At 43.9% G+C, this 26211-nt stretch overlaps 1 protein-coding gene across 1 annotated transcript in view; it reads right to left on the minus strand.

The window, feature by feature from the left end:
• Positions 1-26211, minus strand: part of PGGT1B (protein geranylgeranyltransferase type I subunit beta) — a 61491-nt gene that overhangs the window by 22281 nt on the left and 12999 nt on the right. The window contains exons 3-5 of the mRNA XM_040421643.1: positions 16960-17027; positions 13142-13293; positions 4056-4188 (exon numbers count right to left, since the gene is read on the minus strand). Coding sequence (XP_040277577.1) covers positions 4056-4188; positions 13142-13293; positions 16960-17027 — 353 coding nt within the window. The remainder of the gene's footprint in view (positions 1-4055; positions 4189-13141; positions 13294-16959; positions 17028-26211) is intronic.

Consider the following 26211-nt stretch of genomic DNA (forward strand, 5'->3'; position numbering starts at 1 on the left):
TAAGTTTTTTTTTTGTTTCACTACTGTTTAAAAAAAAAAAAAAATAATCTAAAAATTTTCTTTGCATCCCCATTTTCTGACCGCCATAATTTTTTTTTTACATTTTTATCCAGAGTTGTATGAGGGTTTGTTTTTTGCGGAACAAACTGTAGTTTTATTGGTACCATTTTGTGGTGTGTACAACTTTTTGATCACGGTTATTAATTATTTTTTTACTGTTACGGCGTTTACAGCACAGGATTTTTTTTTTTACATATTTTAGTTCAGGCATTTTTGGACACGGCGATACCGGATATGTTTTATTGTTAATATATTTTTAAAAGTAAAATGAGGAAAGGGGGTGATTTAAACTTAAGATTTGTAACTTTTTATTTAATAACTATTAGCCCCCTTAGGGGGCTACAACCTGGGATCTTTTTCGCCTTAGACATCTATTAGGGTGAATAGGATTTTACACTGTCCCTGCTGCGCTGTGTCTCATGCACAGATCAGCAAAGAACTTACTATGGCAGGCCTGGAAGGCTTCAGCAGAGTTCAGGCCGCCATGGTAACCGATCAGAGGACCGTGATTTTACTGCAGGGGTTCCGATCGGAAGGCAGAGGGAGCTACATCCGACTGCCTTGCCTCAGTGGGTAAAAGACCTGGTTCAGTGGGACCGCCATTCCCAGTCATTGCGGCTGGGTGCCTGCTGTATTATAGAGCTGGCACCCACCGCATATGGAGCGGGCTCACTGCAGCAGGCCACTCCATACTTATTCCATAAAGGTGATCGCGCTGCTGCGTGCAAGTAAAGGCTTCTGAGTTAGGTCAGATTATATCAGGCTCTTCTTATGCAACCGAACATCCGAGTTCCAGCAGGGATAGTCTCATCACAAACGATCCTTCTGCGGAGGTTAGAGTTTCGTGCACATAGTGAAGATCCACCAAAGATTAAATCTTTAAAAAGTTTTATTATACTCACAAAGGAGATGAATAAAAACGCATTGAACAAACATCCACACTCATGTATCCGCCTGATCCAGGTTTCCCCTAATTTGCTTCATCCCGCTCCATACATTACCTCAATCACCGTGATGTATGGGTACTGCATGGTGGTTGAAGGCATTAGTATGGTTGAAGTCCGTATGGACGGACTTTATATTTTTGGGTATCAATTTGGTATCCAATATTGTGATAATTGGTATGAAAATCAAAGTCAAAATTCTGGTATCGTGACATCCCTACTGCATGGCAATTAATGATACAGACTGACTAAAGCCTGTTGCACACGAGCGAGTCCATTGCAGGAATTATTCTCTGTGTGTGAGCGCGATCCTCCATTCTGGACGTGCAGGCGCACACGGCATTATCATGATTTATAATGCTATGTGCCTATGTTTGACCTTACTTCTACAAAATGAGGCCTCATGCACACGACCGTTTTTTTTTTGCGGTCCGCAAAACGGATTTCCGTTGTTCCGTGAACGTTTTTTCTTCCGTGGGTCTTCCTTGATTTTTGGAGGATCCACGGACATGAAAAAAAAAGTAGTTTTGGTGTCCGCCTGACCGTGCGGAGCTAAACGGATCCGTCCTGACTTACAATGCAAGTCAATGGGTCCGCGAAAAAAAAAAACTGAACACGGAACAACGGCCGCGGATGCACACAACGGTTGTGTGCATGAGGCCTGATAGTGACATAAAGCTATTAGTATGATTCTGACCTAAACAGTCCAGGCCTGAATAAATAAGAGTCATTGTGGATCATACGGCCGTATCGTACTCAATTGCAGCACAACAGTGTCGCAACTGTGGGACAACTGCGCCATGTGGTCATACCTTAAATGACATTTGGTGCTTAAGTGCAACCAAGAACAGTCTGATGTCTTAACTGAAAGCAGTCGCCTCATGACCGCCATCCCTTTAATTAAAAAAAGAAAAATAAAGCCCCATGATCATCTGATTGTCCCAGTCTGGATTCCATAGCCTCCTGGAGATCGGCTGTGATTGCATTACATGCTAAGGGTACTTTCACACTAGCGTTCTTCTTTTCCGGCATAGAGTCCTGTCCTAGGAGCTCAATACTGGAAAAGAACTGATCAGTTTTATCCCCATGCATTCTGAATGGAGAGCAATCCGTTCAGGATGCTTTAGGATGTCTTCAGTTCAGTCTTTTTGACTTCTCAGGACAGAGATAAAACCGCAGCATGCTACGGTTTTATCTCTGGCCAAAAAAACTCAACATTTGCCTGTGCATACCGAAAAAAAAAAAGTAAAAAAAAAAAGTAAAATGCCGGATCTGTTTTTCCGGAAATGCGGATCCGGCATTTGAGACTGATCAGGATCCTGATCAGTCTTACAAATGCCATCAGTTGGCATACGTTTTGCCAGTTGCTTGGAACTGCTTGCCGCATCACTCTGCCGCAAGTGTGAAAGTAGCCTAATGAATGGACAGGCTCGGTCTGCTGAAATGGGAGACCATCTTAGGCTGCGCTCACACGGGCGAGATCTCCGCGCGGGTGCAATGCGGTAGGTGAACGTATTGCACCCGCACTGAATCCTGACCCATTCATTTCAATAGGGTTGTTCAGATGAGCGGTGATTTTCACGCATCACTTGTGCGTTGCGTGAAAATCGCAGCATGCTCTATATTCTGCGTTTTTTCACGCAACGCAGGCCCCATAGAAGTGAATGGGGTTGCGTGAAAATCGCAAGCATCCGCAAGCAAGTGCGGATGCGGTGCGATTTTCACGCACGGTTGCTAGGAGACGATCGGGATGGAGACCTGATCATTATTTTCCCTTATAACATGGTTATAAGGGAAAATAATAGCATTCTGAATACAGAATGCATAGTAAACTAGCGCTGGAGGGGTTAAAAAATAAATAAAAAAATTTAACTCACCTTAGTCCACTTGATCGCGTAGCCGGCATCTCCTTCTGTCTCCTTTGCTGAACAGGACCTGTGGTGAGCATTAATTACAGGTAAAGGACCTTTGGTGACGTCACTCCGGTCATCACATGATCTTTTACCATGGTGATGGATCATGTGATGACCGGAGCGACGTCACCAAAGGTCCTTTAGCTGTAATTAATGCTCACCACAGGTCCTGTTCAGCAAAGGAGACAGAAGGAGATGCCGGGCTACGCGATCAAGTGGAAGAATAATAATAATAATAATAATAATAATAATTATTATTATTTTAACCCCTCCAGCGCTAGTTTACTATGCATTCTGTATTCAGAATGCTATTATTTTCTCTTATAACTATGTTCTAAGGGGAAATAATACAATCTACAGAACACCGATCCCAAGCCCGAACTTCTGTGAAGAAGTTCGGGTACCAAACATGCGCGATTTTTCTCACGCGAGTGCAAAACGCATTACAATGTTTTGCACTCGCGCGCAAAAATCGCGGGTGTTCCCGCAACGCACCCGCACATTTTCCCCCAACGCCCGTGTGAACCCAGCCTTACAAATTACCTATCAGTACTGGCTCAGAGCAAATCTCTATGGCAATGATGGCGAACCTATGGCACGGGTGCCAGAGGCAGCACTCAGAGCCCTCTCTGTGGGCACCCGCACCCTGGAGAAAGTCTATGGTGTACCAATATGCCTTAGACTTTTCCTGCCATTCATCAGTGCAGGACATGCTATGAACAGCACAGGCAGCTGTAGGCAGGTTATTATAGCTAAATGATAAAGTACATGGAAGATATATGATATTGGTGTTCAGGTTAAATTGCCGTGTTGGCACTTTGCGATAAATAAGTAGGTTTTTGGTTGCAGTTTGGGCACTCGGTCTCTAAGAGGTTCACCATCACTGCTCTATGGTATCCATATGTCCTAAATGCACTAATTGTTATAAGACAACCCCTTTAACATCTATAAGACATGTCTATTTTTATGAGCAAAACAAAGAATCTCCCAAAATATGTTCCAATGGTCAGAGGGCCTGGCACAATAAAAGGATGACTGCGCATGTGTTCAGTTCTAATATCCTCCTGAGGGCCTTACTGTACATTACATTTTCAATGTTGCAGGATACATGCAAGTAAGAGAGGAAAAGGGTACTCACCATACTTCTTCTAATGTATTCTATTGACTTTTCCATATCCATCCCTGACCAGTCGTTGAGCATATAACAAATGCATGAAGCACAGTACACAAACCTCATGTCATTCTCGCTTCCCTCCGGCACCGCACAAAAACTGCGGAGATAAAGACGACGGTGTTTTGTATCTGCAACCACAGTGATGACCCACATCTCCTCCTCATATTTCTATCACACATTTATAACCTTTCATTTAAATACACAGCAACAGGTTTTCAAGGGTTTTTCTGAGAATTAGAAAAAAGAAAAAAGAAAGAAAAAAAAAAGAAATATAGTTCACGCTTCCTGAGGCTTACCAGCAGCATGGTCCATGACCTCTCATGCTCACACACAGATACATAGAGCATGAGAGAGAAGATACGATAGATAGAGATATAGATATATATATATATATATATACACACACACACATAAAAAAAATCTTTATTAAACTTTTTTCCATTTTAGCCCCTCTGACTCCTTTATTGCAGTATTGGACTGGCTTAGGCCTCATGCACACGGCCTTTGCTCCACAAATTGCCGTCCCCAATGCACGGGGCAACATCCGTGTGGCTGCCGCAAATGGATCCAGACCGATTCAACTTGTTCTATTTTGTGCAGTGCGGAGGCACGGCGAGAAACCCCCCACGGAAGCACTCTGTAGTGCTTCAGTGGGGTTCTGTGCCTCCATTCCAAACCGCATCTTCCAGACTGCGGACCCATTCAAGTGGATGGGTCCGCATCAGTGATGCAGTGTGCACACAGCTGGGGACCGTGTACTATGGACCCGCTGTTTGCTGCCGCAATACAGGAATGGCCGGGCAACGTCCGTCTGCATGAGGCCTTACCAGATGGGCCCTTCCTTCCTAATGCTTCCCACCGATAAACAGTTTTTAGCAGGAGTCGTAAGCTGCTACCCCCGATTAGGGCCCCTTTACATGGCCCGATATAGCAAGCAATTCTCTGGATGGAAGCGTTCCTTCCTGACAATCGCTTGCTCTTTATTTACATAGTGATCTCCTCTACAGTATGGGGAGGAGTGATTGCAAATGCCATCGCTTGTCCCCATACAGAGTCATTGTTTGCCAGCAGCAGAGGCTGTGCAGATCTGCTGCCTGCAAAAACTAATAGACCACACACTGGCATCATTCCTCCTCATTGATACAGACCCTGCATCTGCTGACGGAACGGTGAAGTAGCCTTCTGTATACATGAGGCTGTACGCGCATGTGCCCGTCGTGTGTATACATGAGGCTGTACGCGCATGTGCCCGTCGTGTGTATACATGAGGCTGTACGCGCATGTGCCCGTCGTGTGTACACATGAGGCTGTGCGCGCATGTGCCCGTCGTGTGTACACATGAGGCTGTGCGCGCATGTGCCCGTCGTGTGTACACATGAGGCTGTACGCGCATGTGCCCGTCGTGTGTATATGAGACGGTATGTACACTACCACAAAATGAACATCTAGACTAGAGTTAAGATATAAAAAAATAAAATTATGATATGGCAATGCTGGAGGGTGTTACATGTAGTGATCAAAGTTCCAAGATCCTTACTTTACACGTTCTACACACATAGATCCAGTATGTATATCACGTAAATGTGTGTATAATATCTATACACACACACATGTAAAATATATGTGTTATCAGAGGTCACACTACATTTTTTTCCGAAAGAGTAAAATACTCCTACCATTTTTGAGGAGTATTTTTAGCCTAGGAGGAGAAAGAAAGTTGTAGTAATTCAAATAAATAACACGTCAGCCTACTTAAAGGGAACCTGTCACCGGGATATCGGGTATAGAACTGAGGACATGGTTTGCTAGATGGCCGCTAGCACATCCGCAATATCCAGTCCCCATAGCTCTGTGTGCTTTTATTGTGTAAAAAAACCGATTTGATACATATGCAAATTAACATAAAAGAGTCATATCTTACTTGTGTGACCAGAGAAGAGTCATATTTTCAAGCTCTGACTCATCTCAGGTTAATTTGCATATGGATCAAATCGTTTTTTTACACAATAAAAGCACACAGAGCTATGGGGACTGGGTATTGTGGATGTGCTAGTGACCATCTAGCAACCCATGTCCTCAGCTCTATACCCAAAATCCTGGTGACAGGGTCCCTTTAACGTTAAGGACTTGCTCACATCTGCCTTGGAGGCTCAGATCGGGGTATTTGTCACAGATACCGTCAAAAAGACCGGACTAAAAAGCCTTGCATGCAGGACTGGTAAACAAGACAGGATCCAAAACAGTAACTGAACGGATCCCATTATTGTCAATGGAGCCTGTTCAGCTTTGTTCCTGTCAGTTATTTGCCCGATCCAGCACTTTCATTATTTCTGTTGTTCTGCTCATCTAATGGAAAACAGAAATAAATATGTTGGTATTTATGCAGGGGAACCATTACAAGTCTAAATAACATCGCTCCCCTCCGTTCAGACTCCCTCCAACATACAGTCCCATGTAAAAACCAGCCTCCCTTCCCTCCAGGATAGGGTCTGGAGTGAATACAGAGCAGGCAGTTATAGACAAGTGATAAAGTACAGTCCAATACACTGTATATGACTTCTCTGTACTTTATCCCTGGGCTATAACTGCCTGCTCCGCATTCATTCCAGACCCCTCTCAGGGGTTTACTAACCCCAGGCAGGCACCCTGAGCAACATTCTAGGGTTGTCATGATACCAAAATTTTGATTAGATTTCGATACCATAAAAAAGTATTGTAGTACTCGATACTATTCGATACCACAAGAAGAAAAAAAACAAACAAAAAAAAACCTGCATGCTTTCTGTATTTTATGGAACGTCCGGCCCATAATAGAACAGTGAAGATGACAAAAAAAAAATGGCATATTGGGCCTTTTTTTTTTTTTTTTTTTTTTTTTTTTTTTTTGTTATGGCGTTCACCGCATAGGAAATATTTTTATAGTTCCCACTTTTTCGGGCATGGCGATATGTAATATTTTTATTGTTTATAAATTTTATATGTAAAATTGGGAAAGGGTTTTACTAACTATTAGCCCCCTTAGGGGGGCTAGAACCCTTGTCCTATTCACCCACTGCGCCACCAATGGTTATAATTTATAAAACTAGGGTTTGGGGAAGGGCCACTGTGTCACCAATGTTTATAATACTTAGTAAGTGTAGGCTGCGGGTGCCTGCAGCGGTATGGTATCACATACCAGACCTCTATGACAGGCCACTGCAATCCCCGTCAATTTACCCCTCAGGTGTGACACCTGAGTTTTTTTTTGCCGTGGTTCGGCAGATCGCCCTGCCCTGTTATTGAGGCCAGGTGTCGGGTATGCGATTCTGCCGCCAGCACCCGTAGCCTACATTTGAATTAATATGTAAATTACATTCATTGGTGGCGCAGTGGCCACAGCCCCTCCTCCTCTCTCTTCTCATTGGTGGCAGCGGCATAGTGGGGAGGGAGAGACTGCCTCCTTCTCCACTGTGCTGCTGAGGAGAACATGGTGCTCGCTGAGAGCGGTGTGTGCCATGTTCTCTAACTGATACTAGGCTGTGCAGCATATCACCTGCTTAAGGCCTCATGCACACGACCGTATGGCTTTTTCAGTGTATTGCGGTCCGTTTTTCACGGATCCGTTATTCCGTTTTTTGTTTCCGTTGTGTTTCCATTTTTGTTCCGTTTTTCCGTATGGCATATACAGTATACAGTAATTACATAGATAAAATTGGGCTGGGCATAACATTTTCAATAGATGGTTCAGCAAAAAACGAAACGGAAACGGAAGACATACGGACGCATTTCCGTATGTGTTCAGTTTTTTTTGCGGACCCATTGACTTGAATGGAGCCAAGCACCGTGATTTGCGGACAAGAATAGGACATGTTCTATCTTTTCACGGCACGGAAATACTGAAATACTGAAACTGAATGCACACGGAGACACTTCAGTATTTTTTGCTGAACCATTGAAATGAATGGTTCAGTATATGTTCCGTATACTGAACGCAAAATACTGTCGTGTGTATGAGCCCTAATACTAAGGAAATCCTGAAAACATGACTCGTAGGTGGCTCCCGAGGACCGGAGTTGAGAAACCCTGGCTAACACATTAATATGCCAGCGGCGAGCAGGAAGAGAGACTGGAGATGGCACATGCGCGAGCAGTCTCCTCGTACAGAGGATCGGCGGGGTGCCGGGTGTCAGACCCCTGCCGATCTGGTATTGATGACCTATCTTGAGGATAGGTCATCAATATCAAAAGCTCGGAGAACCCCTTTTAAAGTCAATGTACATTATGCATCAGAGTCATCTGTTCAATGCATACGTTCCAGGCATATACATTAAATGGAGCCCATGTAATATGAGCGTTATATGTACAGTATTTTTATTACATTTGTGAGATACATGAAAGGTGGGCCCAACGTACCCCAGTCCAGTACCGAGTGTATAGAGACCATCTAGGTCAGTGGTGGCAAACCTATGGCACGGGTGCCAGAGGCGGCACTCAGAGCCCTCTCTGTGGGCACCCGCCCCCTGTAAAAAGTCTAAGGTGTATCAATATGCCTTAGACCTTTCCTGCCATTCATCAGCGCAGGGCGCACTATGAACAGCACAGGCAGCGCACTGAATGTACAGTGCTGCCCATAATTATTCATACCCCTGGCAAATTTTGACTTAAAGTTACTTTTATTCAACCAGCAAGTAATTTTTTGACGGGACATGACATAGGTGTCTCCCAAAAGATAAGACGATGTACAAGAGTCATTGTTGTGGAAAAAAAAACATTTATCAGCTTTTATTTACATTTGAGCAAAAAAAGTGTCCCGTCCAAAATTATTCATACCCTTCTCATTAATCAATAGAAAAGCCTTTATTGGCTATTACAGCAATCACGCTTGCTATAATTGCAGACCAGCTTTTTGCAGGTCTCCACAGGTAATTTTGCCCATTCATCTTTAGCAATGAGCTCCAAATCTTTCAGGTTGGAGGGTCTTCTTGCCATCACCCTGATCTTAAGCATCCCCCACAGATTCTCAATTGGATTCAAGTCTGGACTCTGGCTGGGCCACTTTAAAACGTTACTGTTGTTGTCTGCTAACCATTTCTTCACCACTGTTGCTGTGTGTTTTGGGTCATTGTCATGCTGAAATGTCCACTGGTGCCCAAGGCCAAGTTTCTCTGCAGACTGCCTGATGTTGTCGTTGAGAATCCTCATGTATTGCTCTTTTTTCATGGTGCCGTTTACTGTGATTAGCTTCCCTGGTCCATTGGCTGAAAAACACCCCCAAAGCATTAGGTTCCCACCACCATGTTTGACAGTGGGGATGGTGTTCTTTGGGTTGAAGGCTTCTCCTTTTTTACGCCAAATGAAGGAAACATCATTGTGACCAAACAATTCAATTTCTGTTTCATCTGACCATAACACAGAAGACCAGAAGTCTTCTTCTTTGTCCAGATGAGCTTTTGCAAAGGCCAAGCGAGCTTTTGTGTGCCTTAGGCCTCATGCACACAACCGTTTTTGTGGTCTGCATCCGGCCCGCATTTTTTGCGGCTCGGGTGCGGACTCGTTCACTTCAATGGGGCCGCAAAAGATGTGGACAGCACTCAGTGTGCTCTCCGCATCCGTTGCACCGTTCCATGGCCCCGCAAAAAAAAATGTAGCATGTCCTATTCTTGTTCGTTTTGCGGACAAGAATAGACATTTCTACAATGGGCCGCCCGTTCCGCAAATTGTGGAAGGCACATGGGTGGCTTCCGTTTTTTGCGGATCCGCGGTTTGCGGACCGCAATAAAACGGCACGGTCTTGTGCATGAGGCCTTATATGGAGAAGTGGAACCCAGCAGTGTGCAGTGTCCGTTGGATTGTCTGCCTTGAGACATTGCCACTAAGATGGCCTTGGTGGTGATCCTTGGATTCTTTTTCACCTCTCTAACTATCCTCCTGGCCAGCACAGGTGTCACTTTTGGCTTCCGATCACGTCCTCTTAGATTTTCCACAGTGCGGAACATCTTGTATTTTTTGCTCAAATGTAAATAAGAGCTGAGAAATGTTTTTTTTCCGACAATAACGCCTCTTGTACATCGTCGTATTATCTTTTGGGAGACACCTATGTCATTTCCCGTCAAAAAATTACTTGCTGGTTGAATAAAAATAACTTTAAGTCAAAATTTGCCAGGGGTATGAATAATTATGGGCAGCACTGTAGGTAGGTTATTATAGCTAAATGATAAAGTACACAGAAGATAGACTATACTGCACTGTAGTATTCAGGTTAAATTGCGGTGTTGGCACCTTGCCATAAGTGGGGTTTGGTTTGCAGTTTGGGCACTTGGTCTCTAAAAGGTTAAAAATCACTGTTCTAGGTTGTTAAGGTGTTAACTGACAAGACAGTGTATAAATTTCTTCTAGACTACTCACATTTAAAGGGGTTGGGCGCTGTATATATCACTAGTGGCAAATGTGTGGGTACAGGTAGAAAAAGGAGTTACTGAACCATGGGCACCAATGTCGAATAGCTTAAAATGCTGCATTTATGCTTACTAGCAGGTCTGGCGCTGTCCCTCCATTCACTTACACCGGTGAGACATGCATTATGTTCCAGGTCCTGATGGGCAGGACTGGTCACAAAAACATTGGCACCAATAGTTTATTAACACCTACTACTAGCTGTATGTATGTGTCATTCAGCTAGTAATCTATATATAGTGGTCTACCCCTTTAAGGTTATGTGCACACGGTCATTCAGTGATCCGGTATACATCAGATTCCGCACATCACTGTGGTGACGAACCAGGCACAGGATGCAGATGTGAACAGAGTCTAAGGTAATAGGGGAAAAGAGACACACACCCGACACTGCAACAAGGGAAAGCGTTCATGCACCGCTAAATATCTGGAATTTTAACATTCAGCTCTGAAATGCGGCCATAATGAGAGCTCTACATAATGGAGACGTCACCCCCTTCCAATTCCATTATTTAAACAGCTCAGAAATGATCGGCCCCCACTGAAGTCTGAACTTATTTCTTTTTTTAGGCTGTACGTTGAAGGATTTACTTAAAGGCAATGGATCCTCAGAAAATGACCTGCTGTTTAAATCACTTTTTTATGTTTAACATATTTTTTTAATCATTTTTGATGATATTATTTTTCATTTTCCATGTCACTTTTTATATTTAAAAGAAAACAAAAAAAAGCCTGCAGTTTTCGCACTGGCCACTATGTGAAATAATTGGCGCCACTTCTTGGTTTGTACAGATCACTTTACTGCAGTAAACTCATTCTAATCCTGCCTGTATAGATATCACCTCGGTGTACAGATAAGACAGGATCCACCATGCACAATAGGTGATTATCAAAATCTTATCTCTTCTTTCCTTTTACAATGACTCTGCACAGGTCACTGAGCATGCCTAGAAAACTCTCCCATAGAAGTCAATGAGGTCTCCTCCTGTCCATTGTGTCTATGGACCATGGGGCTGCCATAAAGCAATTTTTTTTAATGCTGTGTAAATGCTGTTAAGAACAGCTCAGGCAAGATGGCCGCCCCCATAATAATGTTCAGGAAATAGAATAAAAAAAAACTCAAGATAAAAACAGATGAGAAAAAAAAAAGGATGTGTTACCATCTTGGTTTTAACTGGCAGATAACCTTTTTGGCGACACATTTCCCACCTTAAAGCACCTAAACCCCTATTTTCTCAGTATGTATTGCAACCACCTGGTTTACCTTTCCAGGGCACATTTACATGGCTGGCGCAGGGTAATGGTCAGGTACATCGTTGCCAGTTCATTTAGCTGTATTTACATGCAGCAATGATTCCGTCTGTATGGGGATGAATGATGGCTACTGCGATCATTCATCCCTATACTGTTTCATTGTTTGTAGGCAGCACATCCCCGATTACACAGGGTGATGCGCTGCCGACAGATTATTTTATGTGCCACATAAACAATGGACCACTCGAAAGACAAGCATTTTGTTTTCTTTTCATGTAATCTGTGGCATTTTTACAAGGGCTAATTATCAGGAATGAGCGCTCGCAGAAAAGTTTATTCTTGATAATATGTCCATGTAAATAAGCATGCTGTAAGGGACTAATCTGGGGGCATATATTAGGCAGGTGTTACAATGGAGGAGGGAGCGAGGAGCTGCATTTCAGGTTTCCTTTGCAGCAAATACTTCTATGCCAGGCATGGCCAATCTGCGGCTCTCCAGCTGTTGTAAAACTACAACTCCCACCATGCCCTGCTGTAGGCCGATAGCTGTAGACAGTCTGGGCATGCTGGGAGTTGTAGTTTTGCAACAGCTGGAGGGCCGCAGGTTGGCCATCCCTGTTCTATGCAGTTAAATGGGTTGTGTCACTTCAGCAAATGGCAGTCATCATGTAGAGGAAGTTAATACAAGGCACTTACTATAATGTATTGTGATTGTCCATATTGCTTCCTTTACTGGCTGGATTCATTTTTCCATTACATTATACACGGCTTGTATCCATTAGTTATGGCCACAGCTGCAGCCTATGCATACTGCTACAATACTGGCCACCGCTGTGGGATTGCAGTGCATAATGTGATGGAAAAATGAATCCAGCCAGTAAAGGAAGCAATATGGATAATCACGATACATTAGTAAGTGTCTGGTATTAACTTTCTCTACATGATAAATGCCATTTACTGAGGTGAGACGACCCCTTTAAGCTATTGAATATCCCAGATAGACGGATTTTTAGTATACAGTGAGATCACATGTAGGACTCATACACAAGACTGTATCTGTTTTTGCTGTCCAATAACCGCAGATCCGCAAAAGACGGATCCGGGCTGTGTGCATGCTTTTTTCTATTTTTTTGCACTCCTTTAGAAATGCCTTATCCTTGTCCGCAAAACAGACAAGAATAGGACATGTTCTCTCTTTTACGCGGGGCCGCGGAGTGGTCAAATGGATGTGGACATTTGCAGCCTCGTTGAAACTAATGGGTCTGCATCCAATCCACAAAAAAAAAAAAATGGAGGATCGGATGTGGGCCAAAACTTCAATCGTGTGCATGAGCCCTTAAACAGTAGTGAAATGGGGAGTGTACCTTCCATCAGGAAGCTGGAGAGCCCGTAGTCCTGCAAGACACGCTTCCTTATGGACACGGCTCAGATCATCACCTAGTATAAGCAAGCTGGAGAGAGCCGTGTAGGTCATCGCTATGTGGCCACTGTCATATGGGTGGTAAATTCCATGGCCCTGTAAAGTAACAGAAGAATATAAGGGTGAGGATTGAATGTTAATGTAACGTACTGTATAAGGACTCATGGCAAAATATGGTCTGTAAACCAAAATTTATGTTAATTGACTTTTATCCATTGCTGACACCCACTATATATGAAGTGTCACTGGCTGTCATGAAAAGGGACTTCAATAGAACTATCTATACACAGAAGTCATTCTAAAATCTACGAAATAAGGACATCTGCAGAAAGTGAGACGTCACGTTACTGATCACCGCTGTCAAAATTACAATTCATAAAAGGCTTGTGTAATATGAAAGGAATAACAACAACCCCCATCATCAAATTGCTGTAGACGTATATGAGACACAAGGTTGCCTTTATCTAATTAGGGGACCCCTTGGTGACGTCTGCAACCCTTGTAATCCGCAGTAGGACAGACATAATCCAATATGTTAGAGTGTCTGTTTTTAGGATACAATGGAGAGGCACATATATAATCGCCTGCTGCGGGGAGATGAATGTCCCGACAAGCCAAATGGGTTCTCTTTATTGAATAGTGATGTAAGAATTTCAAATAAAATTAAAATATCCTTCAGAGCTGGTTCATGAAAGTATTACATACCCACCCGCTTACTACTGTACGAGTGACTTCAGTTACGGTAGTACTGCTATATACAAGACATGGCAGCATGCCATGAATAGCACTAGGGTGACACCAGCACAGTAGTAGTAGACCCGCTGTTCATACAGTGTGTACAGTGAAATTCCTTTAATTCTGCCTCTAAAAACACAAAACACTAAGGCCGTATGAACGAGCCCTACAAGAGAGTTTTATCCAAATTATGCAATTTACTAAAGATGTGCTTTAACTGCAGACTGTCAGCTTTAATTTGAGGGTATTTACATCCAAATCAGGTGAACGGTGCAGGAATTACAACAGTTTGCATATGTGCCTCCCACTTGTTAAGGGACCAGAAGTAATGGGACAGAATAATCATTATAAGGCCTCTTTCACACTTGCATTGTCCGGATCCGGCGTGTACTCCACTTGCCGGAATTACACTCCGGATCCGGAAAAACGCAAGTGTACTGAAAGCATTTGAAGACGGAACCGTCTTCCAAATGCGTTCAGTGTTACTATGGCACCCAGGACGCTATTAAAGTCCTGGTTGCCATAGTAGTAGTGGGGAGCGGTATACTTACAGTCCGTGCGGCTCCCTGGGCGCTCCAGAATGACGTCAGAGCGCCCCATGCGCATGGATGACGTGATCCATGTGATCACATGATCCATGCGCTTGGGGCGCCCTGACGTCACTCTGGAGCGCCCGGGGAGCCGCACGGACGGTAAGTACACTGCTCCCCGCTCCCCACTACACTTTACCATGGCTGCCAGGACTTTAGCGTCCCGGCAGCCATGGTAACCACTCTGAAAAAGCTAAATGTCGGATGCGGCAATGCGCCGAAACGACGTTTAGCTTAAGGCCGGATCCGGATCAATGCCTTTCAATGGGCATTAATTCCGGATCCGGCCTTGCGGCAAGTGTTCCGGATTTTTGGCCGGAGCAAAAAGCGCAGCATGCTGCGGTATTTTCTCCGGCCAAAAAACGTTCCGTTCCGGAACTGAAGACATCCTGAACGGATTTCTCTCCATTCAGAATGCATTAGGATAATCCTGATCAGGATTCTTCCGGCATAGAGCCCCGACGACGGAACTCTATGCCGGAACACAACAACGCAGGTGTGAAAGAGCCCTAAATCAAACTTTCACTTTTTAATACTTGGTTGCAAATCCTTTGCAGTCAATTACAGCCTGAAGTCTGGAACGCATAGACATCACCAGACGCTGGGTTTCATCCCTGGTGATGCTCTGCCAGGCCTCTACTGCAACTGTCTTCAATGAAATGCATGCTCAATCGGATTCAGGTCATGGGATTGACTTGGCCATTGCAGAACATTCCACTTCTTTCCCTTAAACTCTTTGGTTGCTTTTGCAGTATGCTTTGGGTCATTGTCCATCTGCACTGTAAAGCGCTGTCCAATGAGTTCTGAAGCATTTGGCTGAATATGAGCAGATAATATTGCCCCAAACACTTCAGAATTCATCCTGCTGCTTTTGTCAGCAGTCACATCATCAATAAATACAAGAGAACCAGTTCCATTGGCAGCCATACATGCCCATGCGATGACACTACCACCACCATGCTTCACTGATGAGGTGGTGTGCTTAGGATCATGAGCAGTTCCTTTTCTTCTCCATACTCTTCTCTTCCCATCACTCTGGTACAAGTTGATCTTGGTCTCATCTGTCCATAGGATGTTGTTCCAGAACTGGGAAGGTTTTTTTAGATGTCGTTGGGCAAACTCTAATCTGGCCTTCCTGTTTTTGAGGCTCACCAATAGGTTTACATCTTGTGGTGACCCCTCTGTATTCACTCTGGTGAAGTCTTCTCTTGAATGTTGACTTTGACACACATGCACCTACCTCCTGGAGAGTGTTCTAGATCTGGCCAACTATTGTGAAAGGTGTTTTCTTCACCAGGGAAAGAATTCTTCAGTCATCCACCACAGTTGTTTTCCGTTGTCTTCCGGGTGTTTTGGTGTTGCTGAGCTTACCGGTGCGTTCCTTCTTTTTAAGAATGTTCCAAACAGTTGTTTTGGCCACGCCTAATGTTTCTGCTATCTCTCTGATGGGTTTGTTTTGTTTTTTCAGCCTAATGATGGCTTGCTTCACTGATAGTGACAGCTCTTTGGATCTCATCTTGAGAGTTGACAGCAAGAGATTCAAAATGCAAATAGCACACTTGAAATGAACTCTGGACCTTTTATCTGCTCATTGTAATTGGGAAAATGAGGGAATAACACACACCATTGACTGGCTTAAGCAGTGATGTGCCAATGACTGGCTTCAGCAGAGCATGCGACCATGCAGCGACAGAAGAAAAAACTGTGCGGGGAGAGGAATATGGAGGCAGCATGGAGGACCAGAGCAGCTAGGAAACACGCAAGTATGAATCCTTAGCTTAATGGGGCAGGCTGCTGGCACTTGGTAAAATGGCATTAACGGAGAACCCCTTTAATAACTGTAAGGGGCAGTTCACACCAGAAGTTCAATAGAGCAGGAATGGACCGCAGCAGGAATGTGTAAATATGGCTGAGCTCATATAGCAGATACAGGGTTTCTGTTTTTATGATTAATTGAGGTCCCAGCGATTGGACCATACCAGTCAGACAGTTATCCCATTTCCTGTGGACAGGGGACATGTTTATATCTTGCGTCAACGCCTTTATCGTATGATCCTCCAGCTCAGGCTCTGCCCACATTTGCATTAGGACCCTCTGTCGGGGGTTCTGTTAAGGTCTCAATCACGTTTAACAGCAAGAATAGCACTCATTTTACTATCAGAACGGCAAAACCCAGACAGCTCCCTTTATAGGTCATGAGGGATGCAGCACAGCATCATGGCTCCATTTATAAAGAGAAACCAAGACGCTAGGTGAGCAGGGCCTTACAAAGCAAAAATATCCAGTAAACGTGTATAAAAGGGGAAGCAGAATTGTCGTCATCTGCAAATCTCAGTTTTATTAGGGAATTCTCCTTACGTAGGTCACTGGCATTGTGAATGACCATGCGGATGTCTTTATTTAATTGCACAATTACACTTGTCAAGTATTAACATACCTTGGAAGGATTGAACGGTAACCCCAAACATGAGGAACCTCGAAAACCGCATCGATCTAGATTGGATTCTAAAGAAATAAGAAAGGTGTGTAATATTACCAAACTATAACCTTAATATATATATATATATTTTTTAAAAACAAAAAGAAAACCGCATTCTCACATTTTAGCTGTCATTAATACAACAGAGCAGGGATCAGCAACCTCCAACAACTCCCTTCACCTCTACAGGGGTTACATGAAAAGCCAAGCAAGTGTGCATGTCAGGAGTTGTAGCTTCATAGCAGATGGAATGTCGAAGGTTGCCGACTCCTCAGCCAGCAGTGCATACAGATTAATAATTCTAGATAAGAAAAAAAAAAAAAAAAAAAAAAAAAAAAAAGAAAAGAAAAAAAAAAAAAAAATGCAACAAAAAAAACAAAACTATTATTGCATTCTACTCATTTTGGGCTAAAAATCATGTTTTTCAATTGATCTTTATTAAAAGTTTTCAAAAGCTTTTCCTGCACAGCTTTCAGTTTCTGTGCATTTGCAGACTGGCAGGCTCTGCCTTCACAATGAATCCCATCAGACAGCAGCCTAAACTGATAAGTGTTGAGATAGAGTGTCTATGAGCTGTCAGTGCTGCCCACTCGCCCCAAAGATCACCCTGAACGGTGAGTGTTTAGGCAGGAAAGGACAATACTGTTTTCAATGAACACCATTCAGTCTGTGTGGATACAGCAGGAGGCCACTTTTTTGGGCTATTTCTTGGGTTGTCATTAGGCTGTCACTGGTCTACAGCCGAATTGCAAGTTAAAGCCTTTAAAAATGGGTCTTAGTGAAAGATGTATATACAGCTTTCACTTGTGACCTGATTTCTTATCGCTTCAAATCTCTCCATGTATTTCACCTAGCACTGTTAAACGGTTAGATTATCATCTTTCAAACAAGACCTGGCTCTCATCGAAAGCTGCTACCCAGCCTTAGATATGAAGGGTTAAAATAGCCCTGCCCCCACTTCAGCTCGCTGTGATCTCAGCCAGCCTGGAGGGGGGCAGTGTGGAGAGGTTGATGGACGAGAGAAAAATTAAATCCTCTGTTTCATCTATACATGTCCCCAGGGAAGGGTAACATGGACTTCTGTGCATGTTTTTAATCTCCCTTCACCCACCAATCAGACACCATGCCCGTTCTTGTCTTATTGTCACATTTAGGCGTCTTTTTTTTTTCAGAAAAGGAGTGTGAAGACGAGGACTTGTTCATCTAATCACCCCTCTGTGCCATTCATGAATGTAGCAGTAGTTTGCATGTCAGTCCACCGTTCCATTAACTTCTTTGGGACTGATGGAACTCTGTCTAACACAGTCTCATAAGTGAATGGAGTGGTGGACTGACATGAACAAACTTGCTCTATTTAGACAGGGGTGACCCTCCATTCTCAGGATTCTCCAGCTTTCAGAACCCCAGCAATCTGACATTTCTCATCTACCTTTTGACTAGTTGTCATCTCCGAAAAACTATTTAAAAAGGGTTCTCTCGTTATAACATATCCCCTATCCACACAATATGGTATAAGACAAGTGCCTGATCAGCGGGAATGTGACTGCTGGCACACCAGCTCATCACTAGAATGGGAACCAGTGTTCCCCCATTCGAATGGAGCGGTTGACATGCGTGTTGGCTGCCAGAGCCCTATAGAGATGAATAAAACAGCAGCATGTATGTGTGTCTACTACTCCATTGAAATGTGGGAACATGGACCCACCCCATTTTAGTAAACAGCGGGGGGTCCCAGTGGTCGGAGCTGGAAGCAAACACTTATCCTGTGGACAGGGGATAAGATTAGTAAAGGGACAACCCCTTTAAGTATCAATGTCTAAAACGCATGCACATTAAAACCTCAATATGATACCATCCACCCCCCACCAATGTAGAGCAGATACATTTCAGAGATATATATTTTTTATATTTCCACTCTAGATAACCCTTTCATTTAGCAGAACACACCCCATGTATACCTGCTCTTTAATTCCATGATGGATGTATCATCTTAGCATAAGGGAAGGAAATGCAAATGAAAGCCTAAGATTTATTCCTATTATTACAATTTCTACCACTGATTAGATAAAGCAAAACATGGAAAAGATATCATACAATTTCAGTCATCCATAACTCAGAAGACCTCAATGGCGAAAGCAGCCCCCCCCCTCCCCCCCAAAAAAAGGAACCCTTTCCGTGACTCTCCTATTCTGTTATCTGCATAGTGATCTGCTGCTGGTCTTGTGAGATTTCAAATTGCTTTTTTGTATCAAGGTCCATTTACATTGGCTAAAGGTAATTATCATCACTATTCTCTCATTTCATAGTAATTGTAATGATAATGATAATGGACAAGGGTGAATGTACAAAAAGGTGAAAAATAAACGTATTGTTCACAGAGAATGGAGCTGGGATAAAAAAAGAAAGAAAAATCAATGCTATCGGTGGCAGCAGCAATCCTCAGTAAAGACGACTATCAGTTTCTGAACAGATGTGGGAATAAAGGAACGTCGATAATAAAGGAACATTCTCTCTGAGGGATTAAACTGGTACCTATATGAGAGGCATAAGAAGAATGGAGGCGCTGACTGACTGGTTCAAATGACTTTGTAGCCTCAATGGGTTGTCCCACGAACATATTCTACATTTTTCAAACCAGTTCTTGGTTTTGAATATTTTTGTAATTGCATATAATTAAACATTTAGTAGAGCTACTGAATTATTTAATAAAATTTGTCTGTATAGTGCCACCTGCTGTTTGTTCTTTTTCTTATTTCTCTTCCTCCTAAATAACATCATAGAGATGGACACACATGCTCAGTTCCAACCTTCAACTGCCCCAGCTGTATCCGTCAGAAGCTGTGATAGGGAGAGAGCTGCAGCAGAAATAACCCCCCCCCACACACACACACTGTGATAGGGAGAGAGCTGCAGCAGAAATACCCCCCCCCCCCACACTGTGATAGGGAGAGAGCTGCAGCAGAAATACCCCCCCCCCCCCCCCGCACTGTGATAGGGAGAGAGCTGCAGCAAAAATAACCCCCCCCCCCCCCGAGCTGTGATAGGGAGAGAACTGCAGAAGAAATAACACCCCCCCCCCCCGCACTGTGATAGGGAGAGAGCTGCAGCAGAAATAACCCCCCCCCCCTGCGCTGTGATAGGGAGAGAACTGCAGCAGAAATAACCCCCCCCCCGCACTGTGATAGGGAGAGAACTGCAGCAGCAGAAATAACCCCCCCCCCCCACACTGTGATAGGGAGAGAGCTGCAGCAGAAATAACCCCCCCCGCACTGTGATAGGGAGAGAGCTGCAGCAGCAGAAATAACCCCCCCCGCACTGTGATAGGGAGAGAGCTGCAGCAGAAATAACCCCCCCCGCACTGTGATAGGGAGAGAGCTGCAGCAGAAATCCCCCCCCCCCCGCACTGTGATAGGGAGAGAGCTGCAGCAGCAGAAATAACCCCCCCCCCACACTGTGATAGGGAGAGAGCTCCAGCAGAAATAACCCCCCCCGCACTGTGATAGGGAGAGAACTGCAGCAGAAATAACCCCCCCCGCACTGTGATAGGGAGAGAGCTGCAGCAGAAATACACACCCGCACTGTGATAGGGAGAGAACTGCAGCAGAAATAACCCCCCCCGCACTGTGATAGGGAGAGAACTGCAGCAGAAATAACCCCCCCCCGCACTGTGATAGGGAGAGAACTGCAGCAGAAATAACACACACCCACACCTGCCAACATGAAAAAAAAAAAAATCTAACAATTAGAGAAATGAACAGTGAGATCTCTGGATCCATGCAAGGCTGGTACTACGGCTGGGTTCACATCACGTTTTTGCCATCCATTTAACGTACATGTTGGCCAAAAAAAGAAAAAGGATACAAAAGCGTAGCGCACCACTTTTTGTACCCTGCAACCCATTAACGTATACACATTTCATATAATTTTTTTTTTTTACAATGGAACCCTATGTTGAACGGATGCCACTGTATGGCATCAGCCTGAGGCATCTGTTTAACATATACGTTTTTTGTATACATTAAACGGATGTCAAAAACGTTATGTGAAAATAGCCTAACTTTGTTAGAAAGAGACTGTCATGTACTATATGACTGATATTCATTTTTCACATCATGGGATAACCCCTTTAAGGACACCGATGAGAGAATGTATTAAGATTGACGTTTTATATGCCAGTTCTGGGCTAAGATGTGCCACATTTGAGGCCTACACCATGTGCCATAAAAGCAAATCGATGCCAGCTATGAGCCGCAATAGATTTGTGCTATAATTTCCACCAGTTTTCGTAGTAAATTATGATAAATGGGATAAGCAGCGGGAGACTGTGCCCCCTTCTAGTTTTTTTTTTCAAGAGTGGCAAAATGCATGTAAAATTGAAAAAGTCACAAAACTTTGCACAAAATGCTGCTTATGTAAAATATGAACAATCTGTATGCCTGAAAAACAGTGTGCAGCCTTTACTAAATTCCCTAAAGTGTATTTCTGAGGTTTTTTGTTTTTTAAAATCACACGTTTTAAGAACCATACCTTTTTATTTTTCTCTGGGCATAGCTGTATGATGGTATGCTTAATAATACAATTAACATAGTAACTTAAATTACTTGTTCCGATTACTGCGATACCAAATATACTTTTTTTTTGCTTTACTACTTTTCTAGAATAAAAGTAGTTTTTAAGGTGTCGGTATCATCAGATTAGGAGAAGCGTAACTTTAGATTTTCATAGATATGTTTATGAGGGCCTGTTTTTTGCGAAGCAAGTTGTAGTACCACCAATAGGGTGACAAAGGGTCTGTGTAACCCCTTAGATGTTGCAGTCACTATAAACTGCAGCATCTAAGGGGATTAATGGCTGGGATCAGAGATTACAGTGGAATGTCAGCTGTATTTTACAGCTGGCATCTGCTGGTGATGGCATGTGTACAGTTAATAATGTGTTGTTTGTGAACAGGTTAGAGTTTTTAGAAAACTTTTTGATTGTTTGGTTGGGTCTGAGCGTTGAGACCCCCACCGATCTGTAGAATGAGAGAGAATCTCTCACATATCAAGCAGAAGAGGAAGCAAGGCAGACTCAGAAACTCTGAGGCGTCTCACTTCAATCTCCTGCAGTAAGGAGAGCGTGCCATGCGAGTGTGTTCTCTCCTCGTTCCCAAGATCGGTGGGGGTCTCGGCACTCAGATCCCCACCCATCAAAACCTTTGATACGTCACTATGACATTTCAAAAATTGCTGAGGGCAACTGCTCCACTTTTCAGTTTTGATTTCTATGAAATTATGGGCTGCATGAGACGACCAGTTCACACCAGACTTATTTTTTGGGCATCTCCTCCTCCCCACAGAATCCCCACTGTCCTTTTTCACCCTGCAGATGTTATGTAGGCAGACAGGCGCTGGCATAAAGAGGACATTAACAAATCAATTATTTTCATGGCTCTAGAACTAACAGAGGCTCATAAATAAAAAACAATTTAAAGTGAAGGACTCTTGGGCAATTTTCCAGGGTGATACATTCCTGCAGGACAGAGGACACGGAGGTGAGCACCGGGTGCCTTGTTAGCAGTCACTATGTGCTGACTCAGCGCGTTCGCTCCACAGAATGCCTGCAAGCCATCGGTCATCTGCTGAGTCAGCGCAATCTCTTGTGCTCACCTACTCAATCCCTTGAGAACTTAATTTGGCAGTCTCATCAGTACTCGCTTGTATGTATAAAAGGCAGCAAAAGAAATGGCTGCAAAAGTAGCAGACCTATAAAAATGTCCAGGGAACAACCATTACTCTCGGCCACGAGCAACTGAACAGTCAAAGGCTTCTTTTAGAAGAGGTGAGCCACCTACCGGCATAGTTTGCTGCAGGGGAAGTGCGACATGCTGGCTAGTCAGATGATTGACCGTTCGTTTATCTCAGGTCCATATGCCCTAATGGGTTCCTGTGGTATGACAAGCCCTTTAAAAGGGGTTGTCCACAATTTTCTTTTTTTTTTTGTTAAAATTCCCCACCCAGTGGGACCTGTGGAGGGATCTATACTTGCCTCATCCCCCACTACTCGGTTCCAGCTTTGTGGGTCCTGGGCCGTCTTCACTGCTCTTCTGGTCCCTGCATGCAAACATCCTGCACAGGCCATGTGTGCTGCTGCAGCCAATGACTGGCCTCAGAGGTGATGTGTCCCCAAACACCAGTTGACCCAGCAGTGAGGTAGCCGTAGACCTATAGAGCCAAAAAAAGGAGCGTCGGGTCGCAGGTAAGTATAGTTCCTTTCAGAGGTCCTGCTTGGCGGAGGCCCCTTTAAAGGGGTTGTGTCCCTTCAGCAAATGGCATTTATCATGTAGAGAAAGTTAATATGAGGCACTTACTAATGTATTGTGATTATCCATATTGCTTCCTTTGCTGGCTGGATTCATCTTTCCATCACATTATACTCTGCTCATTTCCATGGTTACACCCACCCTGTAATCCAGCAGTGGTGGTCGTGCTTGCACATTATAGGAAAAAGTACCAGACTATGCCCACTCCCGCGGTCCTGACAATCGGATACGACACAGCTTTTTCCTATAGTGTACAAACAAGGTAGGGTGGTCATAACCCCAAGATGCAAGCAGTGTATAATGTGATGGAAAAAAATGACTCAAGCCAGCAAAGGAGGCAATATGGCTAATCACAATACATTAGTAAGTGTCTTGTATTAACTGCATCTACATGATAAATGCCATTGGCTGAAGTGAGACAACCCCTTTAAAAGGGGTTCTGCAGTTTTTTTAAACTGATGATCTATCTGCTGGATTGATTAGCATCTGATCGGCAGGGGTCCATTCAAGTGAACAGAGCTTAGCCCCAGGCCATTGATACTATTCGTGACGTCACCGGGCCTGCGGTAAACAGCGAGAAGGCCGTGGCACTGCTGCCAGCGCAGCCGTCTTCTCAAACAGCTGATCGGGGGGCTCCCGGATGTTGGACCCCCGCTGATCAGATGCTGATGATCTATCCAGAGGATAAAAAAACTGCAGAACCCATTTAAGGAAAGTTAAATTGCCACCCCCAACCCACACTGATCTAACCATTATTCTCCAGATCCTTTTTTTAGTTTTTTTCCGGGATACCCCCTTAACTCTAGCTCTATGCAGGGGAGTGGGAATTCTAACCAAGAGAAGTATATATTAAGCAATCAGACCGCTCTGAATTTTGGACTCATTTGTCTCACAAGAAGCTGCAAGTGACTGTTCACACTGGAGTTTCCATTTTCACGATAAGATCTCATCTGTAAGATTTCCACTCTCCTGGACACTTGCTGTCTGCCGGGAAGAGACTAATGGGCCCTGTTCACACACAGCTGCGCACCTGCATTAGAGATGCAGCGTGAACTGAACCAAGGATCCTACAGATACTGCATGACGTATGAAAAAGGTTCTGTATGCTTTATTTTACCCTCTATTTTTTTCACAAGAGTCTATGGGACAAAATTCTAGGAGATCCTCGTACTCAACCCACAGACTAAAATAATGTTACCGGATACAGTCTGTACACAGGTCTGCATGATAAGAAAATAATTCTATCAACACTCAATTTGCTACATATTTACTCTTCAAGATGTGGCTCTACTTACAAGATGGAGTTGGTCAGAAAGACGCATTAGGTAAACGCATCTTGAAGCAATGAGTGAGGAGTATAGGAGTATAAGCATATGCCAGTAAACACTGAACTAACCTGCACTGCCATCTACTGGTACAAGCAGGGCATCATCTATTGCCATACAGATGCCCGATGAATAGAAATCAAAGAACTTGCTTTCTATTATTTGTGAGACAATTCAGCCACATTTCCCACAAATTTACCCCCCCCCCCGTACTTCCTTCCGTGTAGTGGCTCAACTATATTGCAGAAAAAAAAAAAAAAAACACACTTTTTCTAAAAAGTAACCTTTATTACTACAATTAAAAAGATCTCAAAAATATAACCAAGGAAAACCCCAGAAAAAAACCCTACAAAGTCCCTATCCCACCCTACCTAAGAGCAGAACTTCCACCCTGACAAGGGCGATCCCACTGTCTTCTTGGTTGTCCCTAGAAAAAGACACAAATGCAATAGCACTCTGCAACCAGCACTCTGCCCTGCCTCTATGCTGGATGAGGCATTGGTGTACATTTTGGCCAAAGCGTAATAAGCCACTCACCACGTCAAGGTCGCCTCTATGGAGTGGTCCCTAACACTAGTTCCTACCTGTTTATGGGCCATGATAGCCACACAAAGTCCAGGGAATGCAGGTCAGCATGCACGCCAGGCACACTCTGCTTTTAACCCCGTCCGGTGCCATTACAGCTTTCATCGGATCCAGGGATGCAAGTACCAACATGCATGCTGAGCCCACCATATACTTCTCCTGGAGCTAAATGGCTAATGGTAGGTGCTATATAAGCAGACTCAGTTTTATACTGACTTTAAAACCAGCCTCCAGGGCAGACTGACTGGTCAGGTGTGCATGACTGCATGGAGATCGCCACGCCTCCAATATATACTACAAAGAAAAAAATGTGGGGGATTCAATCAGCACAACCCTATATGCAGGTGCACATCGCTATGGCGAAATACATATACAAAGAAAAAGACACAAATGCAATGGCACTCTGCAACCAACACTCTGCCCTGCCTCTATGCTGGATGAGGCATTGGTGTACATTTTGGCCAAAGCGTAATAAGCCACTCACCACGTGAGTGTGCCCATTGGGGTATGCAGGTGAGGAAGTGAGATCGCAAAGAAGTGCTTGTATTTATGTATATGAAAATACCTGTGTATACCATGAGATGGGAAGGTAGGGTTTTATTGTTCTGATGTCTCCGGATATTAGCTATTGGCCCAACGCGTTTCTCCCCAGAGGGTTCACTCTTACTATTGAGAAACAAAGGGGGATAGTTGGTAAAATGAGACAACCTCAGATATTACCCACCATCCCAACCCAAGATAAATATCTCAAGGACTAGACGGCGCGAGACACATGCGTGTATGGTATATGCAAACAAAAAACCTAGGGAAATATGGAGACCGAAGAGAGGTATATCAGATTGTGTGTGTGATGTACACATCGATAGTAATAGAGGTTAGATATACATAGCAGTTAGGCTACTGTCACACTAGCGTTTTTGCTGGATCCGGCAGGGTTCAGCAAAAACGCTTCCGTTAATGATAACACAACCATCCTCATCAGTTATGAACGGATCCGGT

The sequence above is a fragment of the Bufo bufo genome, chromosome 2 (assembly GCF_905171765.1).
Source record: "Bufo bufo chromosome 2, aBufBuf1.1, whole genome shotgun sequence".
Classification (NCBI taxonomy): domain Eukaryota; kingdom Metazoa; phylum Chordata; class Amphibia; order Anura; family Bufonidae; genus Bufo; species Bufo bufo.